Genomic DNA, 17,196 nt, shown 5'->3' with positions numbered 1-17,196 from the left:
GAGGTCTTTGCTGTCCCTGAGACTTCAAACAACAGGAGGCAAGCTCTAAATCAAGTCCTTGGAGATCTTCACACGATGGAAGGCACACAAAGTCCAGTCTTCGCCCTCTTACTCTGGCAGAAGCAGCAACTGCAGGATAGCTCCACAAAGCACAGTCACAGGCAGGGCTGCTCTTCTTCCTCAGCTCTTCTCCAGGCAACGGTTCCTCTTGGTTTCCAGAAATGTTCTAAAGGCTGTGGTTTTGGGTGACCTTCTTATACCCATTTTCTCCTTTGAAGTAGGCCTACTTCAAAGCAAAGTCTCTCTTGATTGTGAAATCCTGACTTGCCCAGGGTAGGCCCCAGACACACACTAGGGGGTTGGAGAGAGCATTGTGTGAGGGCAGGCACAGCCCTTTCAGTTGTAAGTGACCACTCCTCACCTCCCTCCTATCACCGATGGCTCATCAGGATATGTAGGCTACACCCCAGCTCCCTTTGTGTCACTGTCTAGTGTGAGGTGCAACCAGCCCAACTGTCAAATTGGCCCAGACAGAAAATCCACAAACAGGCAGAGTCACAGAAATGGTATAAGCAAGAAAATACTCACTTTCTAAAAGTGGCATTTTCAAACACACAATCTTAAAATCAACTTTACTAAAAGATGTATTTTTAAATTGTGAGCTCAGAGACCCCAAACCCCACATGTCCATCTGCTCCCAAAGGAAATCTACACTTTAATCAGATTTAAAAGTAGCCCCCATGTTAACCTATGAGAGGGACAGGCCTTGCAACAGTAAAAAACGAATTTTGCAATATTTCACTGTCAGGACATATAAAACACATCACTGTATGTCCTACCTTAACCATAAGGTGCACCCTGCCCCTGGGGCTACCTAGGGCCTATCTTAGGGGTGCCTTACATATATGAAAATTGAAAGTTTAGGCCTGGCAAGTGGGTACACTTGCCAAGTCGAATTTACAGTTTAAAGCTGCACACACAGACACTGCAGTGGCAGGTCTGAGACATGATTACAGAGCTATTGATGTGGGTGGCACAACCAGTGCTGCAGGCCCACTAGTAGCATTTGATTTACAGGCCTTGGGAACCTCTAGTGTACTTTACTAGGGACTTACTAGTAAATCAAATATGCCAATCATGGATAAACCAATCAACAATACAATTTACACAGAGAGCATATGCACTTTAGCACTGGTTAGCAGTAGTAAAGTGCTCAGAGTTCAAAAGCCAACAGCAACAGGTCAGAAAAAATAGGAGGCAGGAGGCAAAAGGATTGGGGATGACCCTGCAAAAGGGCAAAAGTCCAACATTCATCAACCAGTATTGTCTTGAAAAAGTCTTAGCAACGAAAACATGTCAACTGTCTCTGTATCCATCACGTTTTATCTGGAAACTCATGACATCATTATGCTAATTAATATTGCTGGCCATCTTGCTAAAAGGACTGAAAAAAATGTATTCTACATTGTCAATATGAAATTTGTTTTGCTCACATATGGAGATTGTAATATAATTTGTGTGAAAAGAAAGACAGAAATTAGTCCCAGCGAAAAACCACATAATAAATGAGACCTCATGCTCAATCTTTACAGCTATCACGGTGTTATGATACAGCTGTCCCTTGGAAGATTAATTCAGAGGGCTCTTCCTTTTTGTTAAGGTCATGTGTAAATCGCTATGCCCCTGGTGTAATCTCTCTGTGGCATTTTAACCACGCCCATGTCAAGTCCATCAGTTTTGTTGGTTCGTGGGCTTGTCTTTTAAAATTCGCTTGACTTGATTAGTGAAAGGCATGCATACATCATGTCTTTTCCAGTCTTTAGCCCGCCTCGAGCGCACCAGCCAACTACTGAAAACATACAAGGCTCCATGTTTTCCGCATGGCTTCTGGATTACTTTTTCTCTTTATTTCATAGGCAGAGCGATCTCGCTGGGCAGCAGTAGGGCGCTTTGCATCACATCAACCCTGTTACATGGATATTTGCACTTTTGCCGGTTACATGAATAATTGCAGTTTTGCGGGTACATGGATAATTGCACTTTTGCAGATACGTTTCACTGTGAGTGAACTTATGTTAACTTTTGTGTGTCTGGTTTACGCTCATGGAGGCCGTCGGCTCACTTATGTGAAACTGTTTTACTTTTCAGTTTATGTGGCAAGAAAAGTCCTGTTAGGAGTTTACAACAGTTATAGCTTTAACTCGAGCAAATGCGAGACCCATTGCATTGCAAATGCTTGATATTTATTGAAGTGTGGATGAGCTTAGAAGCAGGTACCAATCTTTAAACATGAAAAAGATACTTTTCTCTCCTATATGTTTAGGTCACTGTGTTTTTCAAATGAATGTCTGAATTAGAGGACATCTTTGCTCACCAGCATAGAGAAGGTTCCGGAACATATTGTGTGTTGCAGTTTCTCTGAATGCTTCTCTCAGTGGCAGGGAGGACATTTCCACAACACCCTACTGCTGAGTGAAGTGCTTGAGTGATGTTCTCACAATCACTTCATCACAGAGATACTCCATAGTTCGTTTTCTAGTTCGGAAGGATCCTATAGGTCTTTTCTGTTCCCTTATCCAAAATGGCTGTTTGACCACTTTCCTCCATTTTGATGTTCACTTCCAGGTTATTAAAATTCACAATTTGGCTTTCTTGCTAGTTTCTTGCTCCTGATATTCCTAATCTGTGCCCTCCATATGTCTGGGGAATTCTGCTTTTCTGCTTGAGAATTGTGTCACTTCTTGGTCTCAAGACGGTTTTTCTGGAATTAATTTTTTTTCCCTTCATGAGATAGTCTTTTTGCTTTTTAGACTATTTCTATTCTTGTACAACATGGATTAGAAAGTAGCTTTCAGGAGCGGAAGGCCGTATCTTTATGACAACAAGATAAAAACATTGCTGTGTAGAAAACAAACCCCTGTCACAATTACCCCCGACACCATTATGACTACCATTACCATTACCATCACAACTAATACCAGCACAATGCTCATGTGTACTTGTGGTTGAAATAGCACTGAACGTGTAAAAGAAAGAATTACACTGGCACCTAAGTGAGAGAAATTCTGTGCTTGTATGTTTGTGGTGCTATCAGTAATAAAAACAGATATCGGCAGAGCAAATAGGTGTGGCACTATTCATTGGGGTGAAGTAATGCACATAGCATTTCCTGCATGCCTGTTGATGCACTCATTACCACAATAAAGCCAGTCCTATCAGCTTTGTCAGTGGTTTTTCAGTACTTGGTGATACTCAATGTAATGCACTTTGAAGAATAAAGTTGTTGCCGAAGCAGATCGCTGTAGCTGCCTTGTTTATTTGCTAGATTTGTTGGACTGAACAAAACCCTAATGTAACATAAATCAGGCAACACTGCACATGTGCATATCCAGCAACCTGTCAATATCCAACAATGCAGCACGTTACATTCCAAAGCATGTCAGACTCAGGTAGCCTGGACAGAGTGGAAACCCACACCACAGACTCACCAGGATATCACACAACTTCTTCTGAACCACTCAGGGTATCCGGGACAGCATTCGATTCATATTTATTGGCCCTTACCTTTGAAGAAGGAGGTTCATTTTATGCAACTCAGGGGAAATTGAACACAATAAGAGCAGCCTACTTGAGCTGCAGTGTACCATATGCACAAAAGATTAAGCAAATGCAAGCATGTTTCAGCCAAACTGAAGCTTTTCAGGAAGGTGCACATTAAGAGCAGTATTTACTAACCTTTCGTGCAAGGCATCTTGCTGCACTGCCCTGCATAAAAGGGAGAGAGCAGAAATACTGCAAATGTTGCGCACTTCTGCTGTTTCAGCGATTAGCGCACTTGCTGCCTAGTGTCAATGTACACACTCTTGCCCCATGGTGCAATGGTGTCTTCATTATGGGCAGGACTGTATTTGTGTCGGAAGGGATATCTTACTGCACAAAAACAATCACTAGAGGCATATTCTGCTGAATGCAGCACGCATAGAAATAGGAAGTGAAAAAGAAACAACCCCAGTGCAAAATGTTAGTAAATGTGGGCCAGAGTGTCTAGTGTCAACAAGTAATGGGGGGTCTAGATTTGGATACGTTAACTCTATCTGAAGAGAAAGACTCAACTGAGCACAGTTGATGTGATAGTAATACAATTTTACCACAGAAAGTGACAAAATTGTATTTTTTTTTATATATTTTATGACTTGGCTTTGAGCACTTTACTATGCTGAAATGAAGATTCAAACCATTCTATGACATTACACGGCAGGAAGGGAATCGTTGCATGAGGTACACTGATGACGTTCCCACAGTGTCTGCAGTAAGTGCGCCCTCTACTTATATAAAATGTCTTCCACCTTGCCAGTTTCTCCTGTTCTGGATGAGCATCGCCAGCAGTCTGTTTCGACTAATGTAGCGGGGGTGCGCAGCTATGAAAACTGGTGGCACCACAGGCATGAGGATGGGACTTCTTCACAGTGCTGGATACATCGTCTGTGCCCCACCTTATCATGGTTGTTTGTGTTTCATTGTGAGGGCTCTTCTTTCCTTCACCTTCTCTCACTAAGTCTCTGCCGCTCTTCTTTTTTCTTTAAAGGCATCCTTCATGCCTCTGCTCTACTTGGATGCTTTCTTGTTCTTAATAATAGATTCCCTGTCCCCTTGCTGTGACCCTCTTACTGTTTCAAGTAGTAGAGGCTTTATTCATGAAAAAAGTAAAAACTCCACCTGAATGTCTTGAGGCATCACCCTATTCCCCTGTGCAGAACTCTACATGGCATTACATTCCACACAGGGAAAATGGAGTACCCTGAGCAAATTAAACCTTATTTTTCTTTCACTTCTTGAGAAAAACATTTTCCTTGTGGAGAAAGTGCAACACCCACACATGCAACAGCTCTCTGCAGAGGAAACGTGGTGCTTCTGAGCAGGCACTAGGAGAGCCCAACCTCCAGATTTAAAGACTGGAAGTCTTAGACGATTGATAGTGTGAGTGCAGCCTTTGGGTTGATCCTTTCCCTATTCCATCCTGGAAGTGGATTTAGTCCAGCCTCTGACTCGAAAAACTTTACAGCGAGTTCCCCGGGGGGAGAAGTGGATTTGGGAATGACCACAAACGTCCCCATGTTTACAAGGTAAACCACGACTTGGAAAATCTCTGTTCCATTCCTTAGGTGGGATTTAAGACTGAGAACTTCTCAGCAGTTGTGGCAGCATTAAATACACATCTGCCTGTCAGGAATCCAAGGTACTTTAGACATGAAAATACCTTCCTGGACACAGCCCTGGGTGTTCAAGTGAAGCAGCATAAGCTGAAAGGGTAGGGAGAATGCCAGAGGAGTGTGGACAGAAGAACAGCTGGCAGTCAGAAGGTGGCAGTGGAATGTCTGAGTGTTGATTGGCCAATTCACTTCAAAGTACAGATGTGCAGAGGATGTTCTCAGGGGTTTACACGATTTAAAGTAGTTTCTAATTTCAACTATTAACAGTCATCTTCTTTTTCATTGTCTTACCCTACATTATCTATTTACTTATTTTATTTCACATAGCGGAGTGCCGTCACAAATCTCAAAGGGGGGGGTGCGCGGTGGGGGCAGGTGATGGGACGGGAGGATAAATAAAAATATTTAAAAATAATAAACGTACCTTTTTCGATGCTGCCGGCCGCCTCACGCTCCTATTCTAATGGTGTCCCCGCAGTCCCTGGAACACCAGCACAGGCTCCCCACGCAATGGTGCTGCTCTCATGCTATACACAGCATGAGAGCAGTGCCAGAATTGGTCTAAGCGGCTTGGTCTGCCTCTCAGACACTGCGTTGGAGTACAGCTGGGTTGGAGAAACCTAAGTGTGCATGTCAGTTTGGCCGACCTAAGACGGCCGGACAAACTGACATGCGCACTTAGTGCACTCTCTCCTACTCCCCAATCCCCTCCCCTCCCCATAGCCCAGCCCCACCTCTCCCTTCACATGCTGGCTCAGCTGAGCCAGCAGCTGAAAAATAAAATGAAATACCGTTTTATTTCTCAGCTGCTGGCTCTTCGCCAGCGGGGCAACGCTCTTCCCCCACTGCGGAGGAGCCGCCGCTGTTCACATTCTTGTTTTCTTTGTAGGCCCCCCTCTACTGATAATTTGTTTGTTGGTGCTTTCCGTCAGGTAGATGTCTGAAGGTTGTGTGCAAACACTTGGTTAAGCCTAAAAATAAGTCTGTATCTCTGGAGTGGGCACCGCCCAATACTGATTAACTCACACAATCTTATTATAGGTGACACCAAAAAAGGATTTATAAAACATTATTCTTGTGTTATTTCAGTATTAGCAGAAGAAATAGCCAAATGGATAAACAACAGTAGAAACAATTTTCATTCCTAAATCATGTAATCTGTTCAAATGAGTACTTTGCCTTACTAAACAATGCATGAACATAAATTGTTTTAAACGAAGGTTCAAAAAAAGCCCCGTGCTTTCACCTACACTTTTACATGACTTTGTATCCTCAACACGATTGTACCTCGTCTAGTTTTGCAGTTACATAACATATTATTTTTCAGTGGTGCAGAAGAAACGACGTAGTTTCGCACCATTTCTGCTTATTGTGTAACTTGGTCATGAGCTATATTATTTTCCTGGCAAAAAATAATAATGCTGTTGCACTTTCTTCCTGCTTTTGTGATACTGGAGAAAAATACTTTCTCAATCAGATTAGAAATGTAAATTAGGGTAGGATGCGGGCACACACGAATGGGAGACTACAGATACCATCATGCCTCATGTCTCTCCCCAGGCACTGCTGGACCCTGAAGGTGGGACTGAAGGAGCGTGTCAGCGTCTCCATATTTATTTCCATGAAAGAGTCAGAGATGTTTTAAGGCATATGCAAAGTGGGCTGTGACCCAGGGCCCCAGCCCTTCAGGGGGCCCTTTGATAAAGCCATCTCTGTTCTGCAGTGAGACTTGCCCTGGTGACCTTGAATAATTCTTAAACAAATTGTTTTAAATACTTTAATTTATGGTATTTGGGTGATGTGTGTGAGTCTATTACAGGCATTTTGCAGAGAAATGTTGTGTTTATGTTTAATGCAACACCCATAAAACGGTCTTCTTTTAGATAAAAACAGGACCTCACAAATGAGAAATGGGAGTGTGTCACAGAGATTATTCGCATCTGCTGCTGCTGTTTACAATATTGAAAACACACAGCCACTACCCCTGAATATTAGATGTAAACACATTTGGAATTTGGGTGAGGGTGTCTGTGCACTGTCGGTGACCTGTCTAAAGAGGGTGTGAAAGAGCTGAAATGTAATCATAAATTCAAAGCTGTTCTGAACAGGGGCCCCAATATACTTTTGCCCCATGCCTCCCAAAATCCTTATGATATCCCTTGAAAGAGTTCTCTTGATTCACCTGCTAATGCTTTATAAAATATCTTTCTATTTGTGTGGAGAAAATGCCTTCAGAAAACTGGCTGTACTTGAACACATGATTGGTATGCATGCCCACTTCTACTCTCTCTTATCTTAGTGATATGAAGAACTGTGGCTTATGGTCTCACTGATGTGGCAACCATGTGCTGAAGCATGTTTGAGACTTATTGCAATTAAACCTTCTCAAATCGGTTTTCTTTTCTTAGAACAAGAGAATGAATTCCTCGCTGTCCTCTGTGACTATCCCTCACCAGATGTGAGCCAACCTGTATTTAGTTTCGGGGAAAAGCTTCGTGTCATATCTAAGTAAGTTGTCCCCTTTGCTATTTGATATTTGTTTGTGATGGAAGTTCTATAGATTGTGTGAGTGTCAATGGCTCCCTGCGCCCTAATGCAAGCAAGGGAGTGCCCTCCCATTGCCTGTTTATTAGTAAAATTTGCCACTAACTGAGGTAAAGTGGACCCCACACATCACAAAGCTCGGTGTCACTGCAGTTGTTGCACAATTGATAACTAAGTCCCTCATTCTCTATCTGAATATAATACAAACTCGTACAGTTAATACATAAAGCTAATATTGCATTAAATAACCAGCAAAGTTATTGATCAGGTACCAGAAGTCAATGGGAAATATTCTGGATGAAACTAAGCTCGGGCTTCTCAACATATTCGCATTTGGCTGGAAAACAAATTCTTCGAGTGGGTTTTAGGTTATTTAGTTAAAGGCTCAGCCAGTCAGAGTCCCAGGTCACACTTATGTGTAACACAAAGGGGGTTATTACAACTTTGGAGGAGGTGTTAATCCGTCCCAAAAGTGACGGTAAAGTGACGGATATACCACCAGCCGTATTCCGAGTTCCATTGGATATAATGGACTCGTAATACGGCTGGTGGTATATCCGTCACTTTACCGTCACTTTTGGGACGGATTAACACCTCCTCCAAAGTTGTAATAACCCCCATAATGTCTCTAGAGTAAACTGGTGTTCATCCCCACAGCTGTATGTGTGGCTTCTTCTGTAATAGGTGTAGCCAAGTTACCTTCCACACAATGTAAAGTGGGCATTATCTAATTTGCATGGAGGTGTGGCTCCAGACAGATGAAGGCCTGCTGTTGTCTGAGAGCCTTCTCCATATCACTAACACATCTGCATGGGAATAAAGGTCCAGGAGCAAGGGCTTACATCCATGCCCCAAGGATGTGGCACATTTGCACCCTTTAGGAAGAAGCTTTGAGGGTCAGAATAAGCCTATGGACACCACCATGGGGATTTCTAGCACACTTCCAGAGAGAAAATGAGGTGTCGCTGAGCAGACGATAACAGTGGCTGCACTTCAGAGTAAAGGTGCCATGTGCACCAGCCCAGGGAGTGCTTGGAAGCTCAATATAGTGGGTGCAGCCTGTGACTACACTTGCTTCCATTGGTGTATTCTGTGCCTACAGTAAAGGTAAGATGTTCACCTGCACAAAACATAGAGGCAAAAAACACCTCAGGTCATGGTTCAAGTTGTGAGCTATCTCCAAAGCATGCAGTAGCACTCTAATTTGGGGGAGAGCAGCAGTTAAAGCAGGAGTGTTTAAACAGTTGCTCCCTCTTTCACTGCAGATGGAGCACAGGGTGCCTGAAATTCACTGCCCAGGGACATAGCTTTGGGGAGATGGGGGTGTTTGCAGTGTTACACCCCCCTAATACATGTATTTTCTGATGAACGGTTGGGGTTGGGTACAGGTGCTTTCAGTCGGGTACCGTGAGGTATCTGTCGTATTTCACCTGGGATTTTTGCATTCACACCCTGACAAATAAGATACAAACTCTCATCTCTGTTTTGAAAGTCCTGAAAATGTTAATTATTTTACAAAATATTGTGTTTCTCTAACTTGGTGCTCATACCAATCCACATTCCTCACCCTTTCTGCTGTCTCTTAGGCCCCTCTCATGCACCCTGCTTGTCATATAATGTATTTTAGCATTATATGCCAGCGTGATTGTTGGGAAATATGGAGCTCACACACCCCAATCTTACTGACAAAGCTATGCCCTTGCCCCTGCCACCACCCCTCTCCTAATGACTCCTAACAGGCACATGGGCAAAGGTGTTGCCTCATCTCAATAAGGCCACATCCCTTGTGATTGAAGAAGCATTTCTTTACATTGCACAGTCGACAGCCAGATGTGTTGGGTACGAACAATTCAAAATTGTGATATTGGTTACAGCACAGTTTTTGAGAGTTGCTCCAAAGTTATCAAACATTAAAGGAGTAGCAACTGGGAGCTGACATTGAGGCACTTAGGAGTCAATTGTCATAACTAGACTCAAAATCAAGGGCAATGGTGGAAAGAATTATGCAGAATATTCATTTAAGGTGGTCTCAAAAGCTCAATGGAAAACATGATTATGAAACAAGAGGTAATTCTATAATTCGAAAATTCGTAATATTCTGCTTTGTAAGCTATTCATTGATAATGGATAGATGAATGAATGAAATTATATTTGTATAGAGCATGGCAGCCAGCACTCCGCTCATGGGCAGCTTTGCGGTATTTGCCAAGACCACTTATTCTTGGGTGAAAAGTCATGATTTCAGCCTTTTTTATCAGGGAACTAGAGCCCACTAAGCATAACTCAAGAGGGAACTTATTCCATGTGGATGGCCCCAAATTAGAGAACGCCCATGTCCCAGCTCTGGCATGACAAATCTTGGGTGTCCTGGAGGCTGTTGGTTGATCACCTGTTCCTAGTGAGGAAGTGGAAGCTGATTCTTACCCTTATGTAGCCTGCACCTGTGTGATGGAGTGCTTTGTAGGCTAGAATCAGTCATTTAAACAGGATCCTGTTCCTTACTGGAAGCCTGTGGAGGGAATGAAGGTGAAGGCACCCTTGCATTCTCGAAGGCAGGCTGAGAAGAATGTGGCCTGCCATGTTCTGGACCACCTGCAGTCTGTTGGTGAAGTAGTGAAGTCATGCTAGATACAGGCAGTCCCATAATTCAACCTCCAAATTATAAGTGCTTGGGCAACCGACTTCCTAGCAGTAAGTGAGGAGAAGTGCAAAAATGTCTTTAGAATGTGCTCAAACTGAAGTACGCGCCTACCGCAAAATTAATTTATGGTTGGAAAGATAGACGCCTGTCAAATTTGACATCTAGTTAATGACTGACTTCTCTGCAGTAACATCCTTGTCACAGCAGCCCCCTCTGGGCTATGGCCCGATTGGCATGGCAGTGATACCAACTTCACAGCAGGCCCTCTCGTATATGGGGTCACTGAATTTACTCTGCACACGGGCGATTGACTTATCTGTGCAACCAGGGCTAACTTCATGGTGGTCCCGTCTGGCATAAAGGGTTACCGACTTGAATCTGCACCTGGGTGATGACCAGATCCATGGAGCAGCAGTCTCCTCACACCTCCCTATGGGAATCCACTCACCAGGATCCCACACTGGGCCTCACTCCCTCCAGGCTCTCTCCTCTTGTTTACAGGGCACACTGGTCTTGGCAAGCAGGCAGACACTGGTTTTCTAGGCAGTAGGGACAGGTGGTCTTAGATTTTCCTGGATCATATCTACTTCACCCAGATGAGAAACTGGTAGACCTTATCCCCAATCCTGGTCACAGGTGGACATCTTGCAGAGCTTATCCTCCTTGCCATACAACCCGACTGGTTGCTTGACAGTTAACTATTTTGGAGAGCCTTGTGCTCCCTTTCTTATAGTCCATTTTCCAACACCAAATTTGATTTATGGTCTTAGTTTTGGGAGTTTGCTTTGGGGGTCTGCTTCCTTTGCCAGTGCCCACTCCTCAGTCCTGCCCTTTCTCCAGAAAGCAGTCGGTCACAACAAGAGCGACTCCAAATCTGATATCCCCACAACACAGGCCAAGGGAGTGACTAGAGGTTCACACCTAAATGTCAGCCATATCTGGACATGTGTATTAAAAGCATAACACATGCCCCAGCCTTACTCTTTATGGATCTCTTATCAGTCCCATCTCCTTCATTAGATGTGCCCAGGACCCTTTCCAATTACCTCTAACTGAATCAAAGGGCACATGTTTAAGTGTACTAAAAAGCCTGGCTGTCCTCCCTTCTGTGTGCATCTCACTCAGCTCTCAGGGATGCAGCACTCCACAGATCTGTCTGGGGGGACTCCTCTACCTCCTCATGCTCCTCCGGTCAGTCCTGGGGCTCCCAAAGTAGAACCATGAGCCTTCCATGTATTGTACCTTTCACAGGCACACATACAGCAAATACATGTGCATTGCACAGCACTACATACTAACTTGATGTAGGCCAATGTTGAGTTAAGCACAGCAGCTGAACCTTACAAGAGTGTTCCTGTAGGCCTCACTCCAGTGGCACTGATAAAGAGGTCTGTTCACTCCTACTGAAAAGTACACAGTATATTGCCATCATCACGCTTGTGCTGCTTAACTCCTGAAAAGGGCAATCGATTCTCACCACTATAAGGATAGCTCTTCGGGAACACCTCCTAATCCAACAAGACTACAATCCGTGGGACAGGCCTATGTCATGGTGAACACGCATGATCAATTTTGCTCACAACAATATTCAGCACCAAAGGATCAAGACCTTGTTGTAGTTGGGCACTCAGGGATGGGGTGCACGTTTGTTACCATGCAAGGAATTTTTCCATCCAAACACACAGAAACAACTGGTGCACAAGTGCCATAGAATATGCTATCAGGAAATGCTGGCAAGGATAGAAGGGAGGCAATCAGCAGGAGGGAAGGAACTCCTAATTAAAACATGAACAGGTAAAGAGAGGCAAGCAGAAGATGTGCTGTGGTGGAGGATATATGATAGGTTTCTCTCAGGTAGGCCTGGGCAAACAGGGACAATACCGGGCTCTTTATCTTGGCATTTGGGCAGGAAAAGGTGGTAGAGCTCAAATGGGCTGTAAATCCGTGTGGCTTCAGCTTTGAGGCCCACAATACAAGTTCAGGGCTAAATTGTGATCACTGTGCAAATAGGGGTTTGCACGGAGATTAGAATGATGAATCGTGTGGTAAGTATCACACTGTTGTTGTTTCTCTGCTAGATTCCACCAATTGATACCTTTAGATATTTATCAGGGAAAAGGACCAGCAAAAAGCAAAACATGCAATTTGATGCGTTAAATACTAATTCTGTAATGTATTCCTCCTTTCTAACTTGAAAACACAGAACAGAAAGTATTTATCGCAACTTTTAAACACCTCGCCCTCTGGGAATGAGATTTACTGGTTCTGGTCAGTACATTACCCTAGTACCCATACCTTGGGTCAGGGTCTTGGTACAATAGGCGAATAAACCAATGGAAGAATCAAAAGTGATGAGTTGACAAATGTTTTCTAAATTCTGTCAGAGTCTCCAATACGTTTTTGATTAACCGTGATATGTAATATAAGCTTTGTTAAGTTATGTTCTTAATAAGGGGACACTCCAGGTTTGACAAGAATAACACTGGGGTATAGCAGGGCTGTGAGCGAGCCTTAGCGCTATTACACGTATGCAGTACATATGTTTCAATGTATGTGGCATGTAACATGGACCATGCTTCAAACCAGCAGGTCGCTATCAGCTATTGAGGTTTCTCAGTGAGGAGTGCAAATGTAGGGGGGAAGCAGAGATAAACCGTGAAGGGCTTTGGTTTACAGTGGAGAAGGGAGGGTGCTGGGTGACGCCTACAGAGAAGGTCCAGGGCAGCAGTGATAACAACTGATACTGATGCTAAATGCAGATGCTGATAGACTAAAATAGCACATCAACCACAGCTGATACTTTGCTTTCAGACTGAGAGCTCTCATGTTCTCACTGTGCTTCGATCAGCACAATGTTATCCATCCTCTCCGATTACAGAACACAACTAAGTTGTGCTGTTCCTGAGATAACAAAAAGCACCATTCCGGCAAAAAGGACGTGAGATCACAAAGTGTACAAGGAGGCGGTGTCTAGCTTGCACCGTGGCACTTCTGTGCAAGTGGCAATGACAGTAGTAGCCCGTGTACCATACATCTGGCCCAGCATTAACTTAGCATCAATATTTGAAAGGAAGGAAGAAACCGCTGAGCAGTCTCTACAAAGGTTGAATTCTGCTAGTGTCATCCCCTAGACCAGGGCACAAACAGGCAGCCTTGCACAGCCCACAGCCTCGCAACGCGTTGCGGAGGTGAGTGTGCGCTGTCACCCATAGAATTTGTATTGGAGGCCTGCCCTCCCAGTACTGACTCTAATGCAGAGACAACTCAGAAGGTTCACACACATTGGAGATATGTTGTGCATTTCACCACACATGCAATGTGCTGATTCTTTGGAGAATTGAGCACATTTTCCCTTGTTTACGCCAGATTAAAGCAGGCATTACATATTAAGCAAAGGTACATCTAGCTATCTTAGTCGATTGTGCTTTACTTCAAAAGCTACAAGTGTGTAAATTGAACCATCTCACTAATGCTCCAGTAACGTCCTTTTGATGCTAAGTGGTGGAAAGGTTTTTGCACTGGGAAAAGTTCTCCTTCCCTGTGCAAAAAGCCTTTTGAGCTGGATAGTAAACAGTATGTGCCACTGTGCACTGCTTTGCATCACACTAGTGCATTGTAAATCTGGTCTGTGATGTCTTGTGCTCACTTGCTCACCATTGTATTTTTTAGAAATGGAAGTGTGGAAATGACCGTGAGGGGTAGAGCAACAGACCTAACAGAACTTAATGCTCCAGTATTATCACTGGAAGTAGGGGTGTGGGAGCACCCCCATAAATTCTATACGGAATGCAGATGGAAAATGAACAATGAAGAGGACTATTGTCAAGTGCAAACCGTTGCTTGAAAGGCAAATTTGTTTAACAAAGTGTTGTTATTTTAAAATGGAGAGCAGTGTTCACTATTCCTTCCTCTTACTGCAAGTTTAGGTAATTTCGTAATTTTACCAAGTAGCACTGTTACTGGTATAGAGGTGAAAAGGAGACTGCCACAGCAGTCTAGAGGGTTTCTAACACACACATAAATAAAGTTACAATTGCTTTACAATTTAAAGTATGAATATCTTAATGTATATGTATAACAGAAGCATGGAAAGAACACTCAAGGCACTTAGGTCAAGTGATGGTGATGGTGATCACCCCTCGTCTGCCAATTGTTCCAGCATCACTGCACCCCACTTGTCATTGGGGCCACAGAGGCTTCTTGTGTTACTAAACTCATTACATTTATCAGGGAGCCCTGAGTGTATCAGCATGCTCAGACTGCCACAGATGGTAACTAGAGAAGTATATATGATAAGCACAGTGAACACGCTACCACTGAAGGTATACAAGATGAAATTAAATGACAAAATCAAAATCTCATACTACTCATTTACATCGGAGAATGTAAACACATTAGCGAGTTTAGGTTCATGGCATTGAAAGTGTCTGTGTTAGGCATATTCATTACAATAGAAATTATTTTTGCTGTGTTACTTTCTGGGTCTTTGAATCATGTCCCTGTGACTGCGCCTACTACCCCTGAACTCACTGAGAGCACGGGATGAGCATGGCTGTGAATGATTATGTGAAATGACTCTATTCTGCTGTGCTCCATGCTGGACGTCTTGCTTAGTTTTTACTATATAAATCACTGAAAGTGTTTCCGATGCAAGACGGGCAAATACATTAATCCACATTGTTAGAAATTGGGTCTCTAGTTGGCAGAGGTATACACCCTTGTCCAAGCAGGGACCACAATCCTAGTCATGGTAAGTCACACACAATCCAAAATATCTTGTGTCCACCCTCTGGTAGTTAGGCACTGAGAAGTCAGGCTTAACTTAGAAGGCAATGTGTAAAGTATTTGTGCAATAAATCATGCAATACCACAATGAAAACACCACAAAAATACACCACACAGGTTTAGAAAAATATAAGATATTTATCTGAATGAATTAAGGTCAAAACAATCAAGATTTGATAAGTACAAGTTGAAATATCACTTTTGTAATGATAAGAAGAGTTTTAAGTCTTTAAAAAGCAACAATTTCCTCTTGTGTGCACAAAGCACCTCGTATGCATCAAAATGACATGCACAGAGACCGCAGAGGAGGAGATGTGTGGAAAACGAAGGGTGCTCGTCGGATTTCCAGGCACACACAGACTATGCGTTGATTCTTTCACACGTGGCAAAGACTTTGCATCGAATTCTGGCACGCAGCTTGAATCCTCTTTGCAATGCGGGGTCTTTTGATGCCCAGGGACAATGCGTGGAAATCCTGGGCATACTGGGCAAAGTCACAGGTGCTGCGTCGATCTGGTGGGTGATGCGGCAGATTTTCTGTCGCATGACAGGCACTGCGTCGATTCTTCATGCAGGAAGTTGGGCTGTGTCGTTCCGGCTCAGCGATGCGTCAATCCAGTGGGCTGTGGGTCGAAGTTCTGGTCGCAGCGCTGATGCTGCGTCAATCTCAACTCGGAAAGCCGAGTTGCATCATTCCGGAGCGGCGATGCAGTGATTCTTTCACTGCTAGGCAGGCTGTGTGTCGATTCCGGCAGGCTGTGCATCGATTTTCGCCGCAAAAGGAGTTCCTTTGAAGAGGAGAAGTCTTTTTGGCCCTGAGACTTCAGGAAACAGGAGGCAAGCTCTATCCAAGCCCTTGGAGAGCACTTCTCAGCAGAGCCAGAGGCCAGCAAGGCAGCAGGGCAACAGGCAGCAGTCCTTCACAGCAAAACAGTCCAGACAAGTCCTTTGGGCAGCCAGGCAGCTCCTCTTTGCAGGTTGCAGGATCTGATTCACAGTATCTGCCCCAGGAAGTGTCTGTCTTGGTAAGGTCAGGGGCCCAGTTTATATACCCAAAAGTGCCTTTGAAATGGGGGAGACTTCAAAGAGTGGTTTTGAAGTGTACAAGGTCCCCTTTCAGTACAGACCTGTCTGCCATGGTCCCAGTAGGGGGTGTGGCAGTCCTTTGTGTGAGGGCAGGCCACTGGCCTTTGAAATGTGTCAAGCCCCTCCACCCTTTCAGCCCTAGGATACCCATTCAGTATGCAGATGTGTGCAAATGTGACTGAGCATCCTGTGTTTGTGGTTGTCTGGGTGAAATGCACAAGGGAGCTATCAACCGGCCCAGCCTAGATGTGGATTGGAGACAGGCTGTAAGACACAGATGGATTTTAAGTGCAGAGAAATGCTCACTTTCTAAAAGTGGCATTTCTAAAATAGTAATATACAATCAACCTCACCAGTCAGCAGGATTTAGTATTGCCTGTCTGGCTGTACTACAAATGACCTGTCTACTCCTTTCTGATCAGAATCTACCACTCAAACAGTATATGAGGGTAGCCCTAATGTTAGCCAATGAAAGGAGCAGGCCGCACAGCAGTGGAAAACAAATTTAGGAGTTCTCCACTACCAGGACATAAAAAACACACAGGTATATGTCCTGCCTTTTACCTTGCCCTATGGGTTACCTAGGGCCTACCTTAGGGTGACTTATATATAGAAAAAGGGGAGTTTTAAAGCTTGGCAAGTACTTTTAAATGGCAAGTCGAAGTGGCAGTGAAACTGCACACACAGGTTTTGCAATGGCAGGCCTGAGACAAGGATAAGGGGCTACTTCTGTGGGTGACACAACCAGTGCTGTAGGTCCACTAGTAGCATTCAATCTAAAGGCCCTGGACACATGCAGTGCACTTTACTATTGACATACAAGTACGTCAAAGATGCCAATTGGGTATGAACCAATGTTACCATGTTTTAAAGGAGAGAGCATATGCACTTTAGCACTGGTTAGCAGTGGTAAAGTATGCAGAGTCCTAA

The 17,196-nt window shown here is 44.0% G+C and overlaps 2 protein-coding genes across 4 annotated transcripts in view; one reads left to right on the top strand and one right to left on the bottom strand.

Annotated features, from left to right (window-relative positions):
• Positions 1-17,196, bottom strand: part of TG (thyroglobulin) — a 673,226-nt gene that overhangs the window by 220,435 nt on the left and 435,595 nt on the right. The window lies entirely within an intron of this gene.
• SLA (Src like adaptor) overlaps positions 1-17,196 on the top strand; it is a 92,871-nt gene that overhangs the window by 53,892 nt on the left and 21,783 nt on the right. For all 3 annotated transcript variants that reach the window (XM_069220781.1, XM_069220780.1, XM_069220779.1), the window contains exon 3: positions 7,619-7,718. In XM_069220781.1, coding sequence (XP_069076882.1) covers positions 7,619-7,718 — 100 coding nt within the window. The remainder of the gene's footprint in view (positions 1-7,618; positions 7,719-17,196) is intronic.

The sequence above is a fragment of the Pleurodeles waltl genome, chromosome 2_2, assembly GCF_031143425.1.
Source record: "Pleurodeles waltl isolate 20211129_DDA chromosome 2_2, aPleWal1.hap1.20221129, whole genome shotgun sequence".
Classification (NCBI taxonomy): Eukaryota; Metazoa; Chordata; class Amphibia; order Caudata; family Salamandridae; genus Pleurodeles; species Pleurodeles waltl.
Note: the sequence above shows the minus strand (reverse complement) of the source record. Positions and strands in the feature narration are given on the sequence as shown.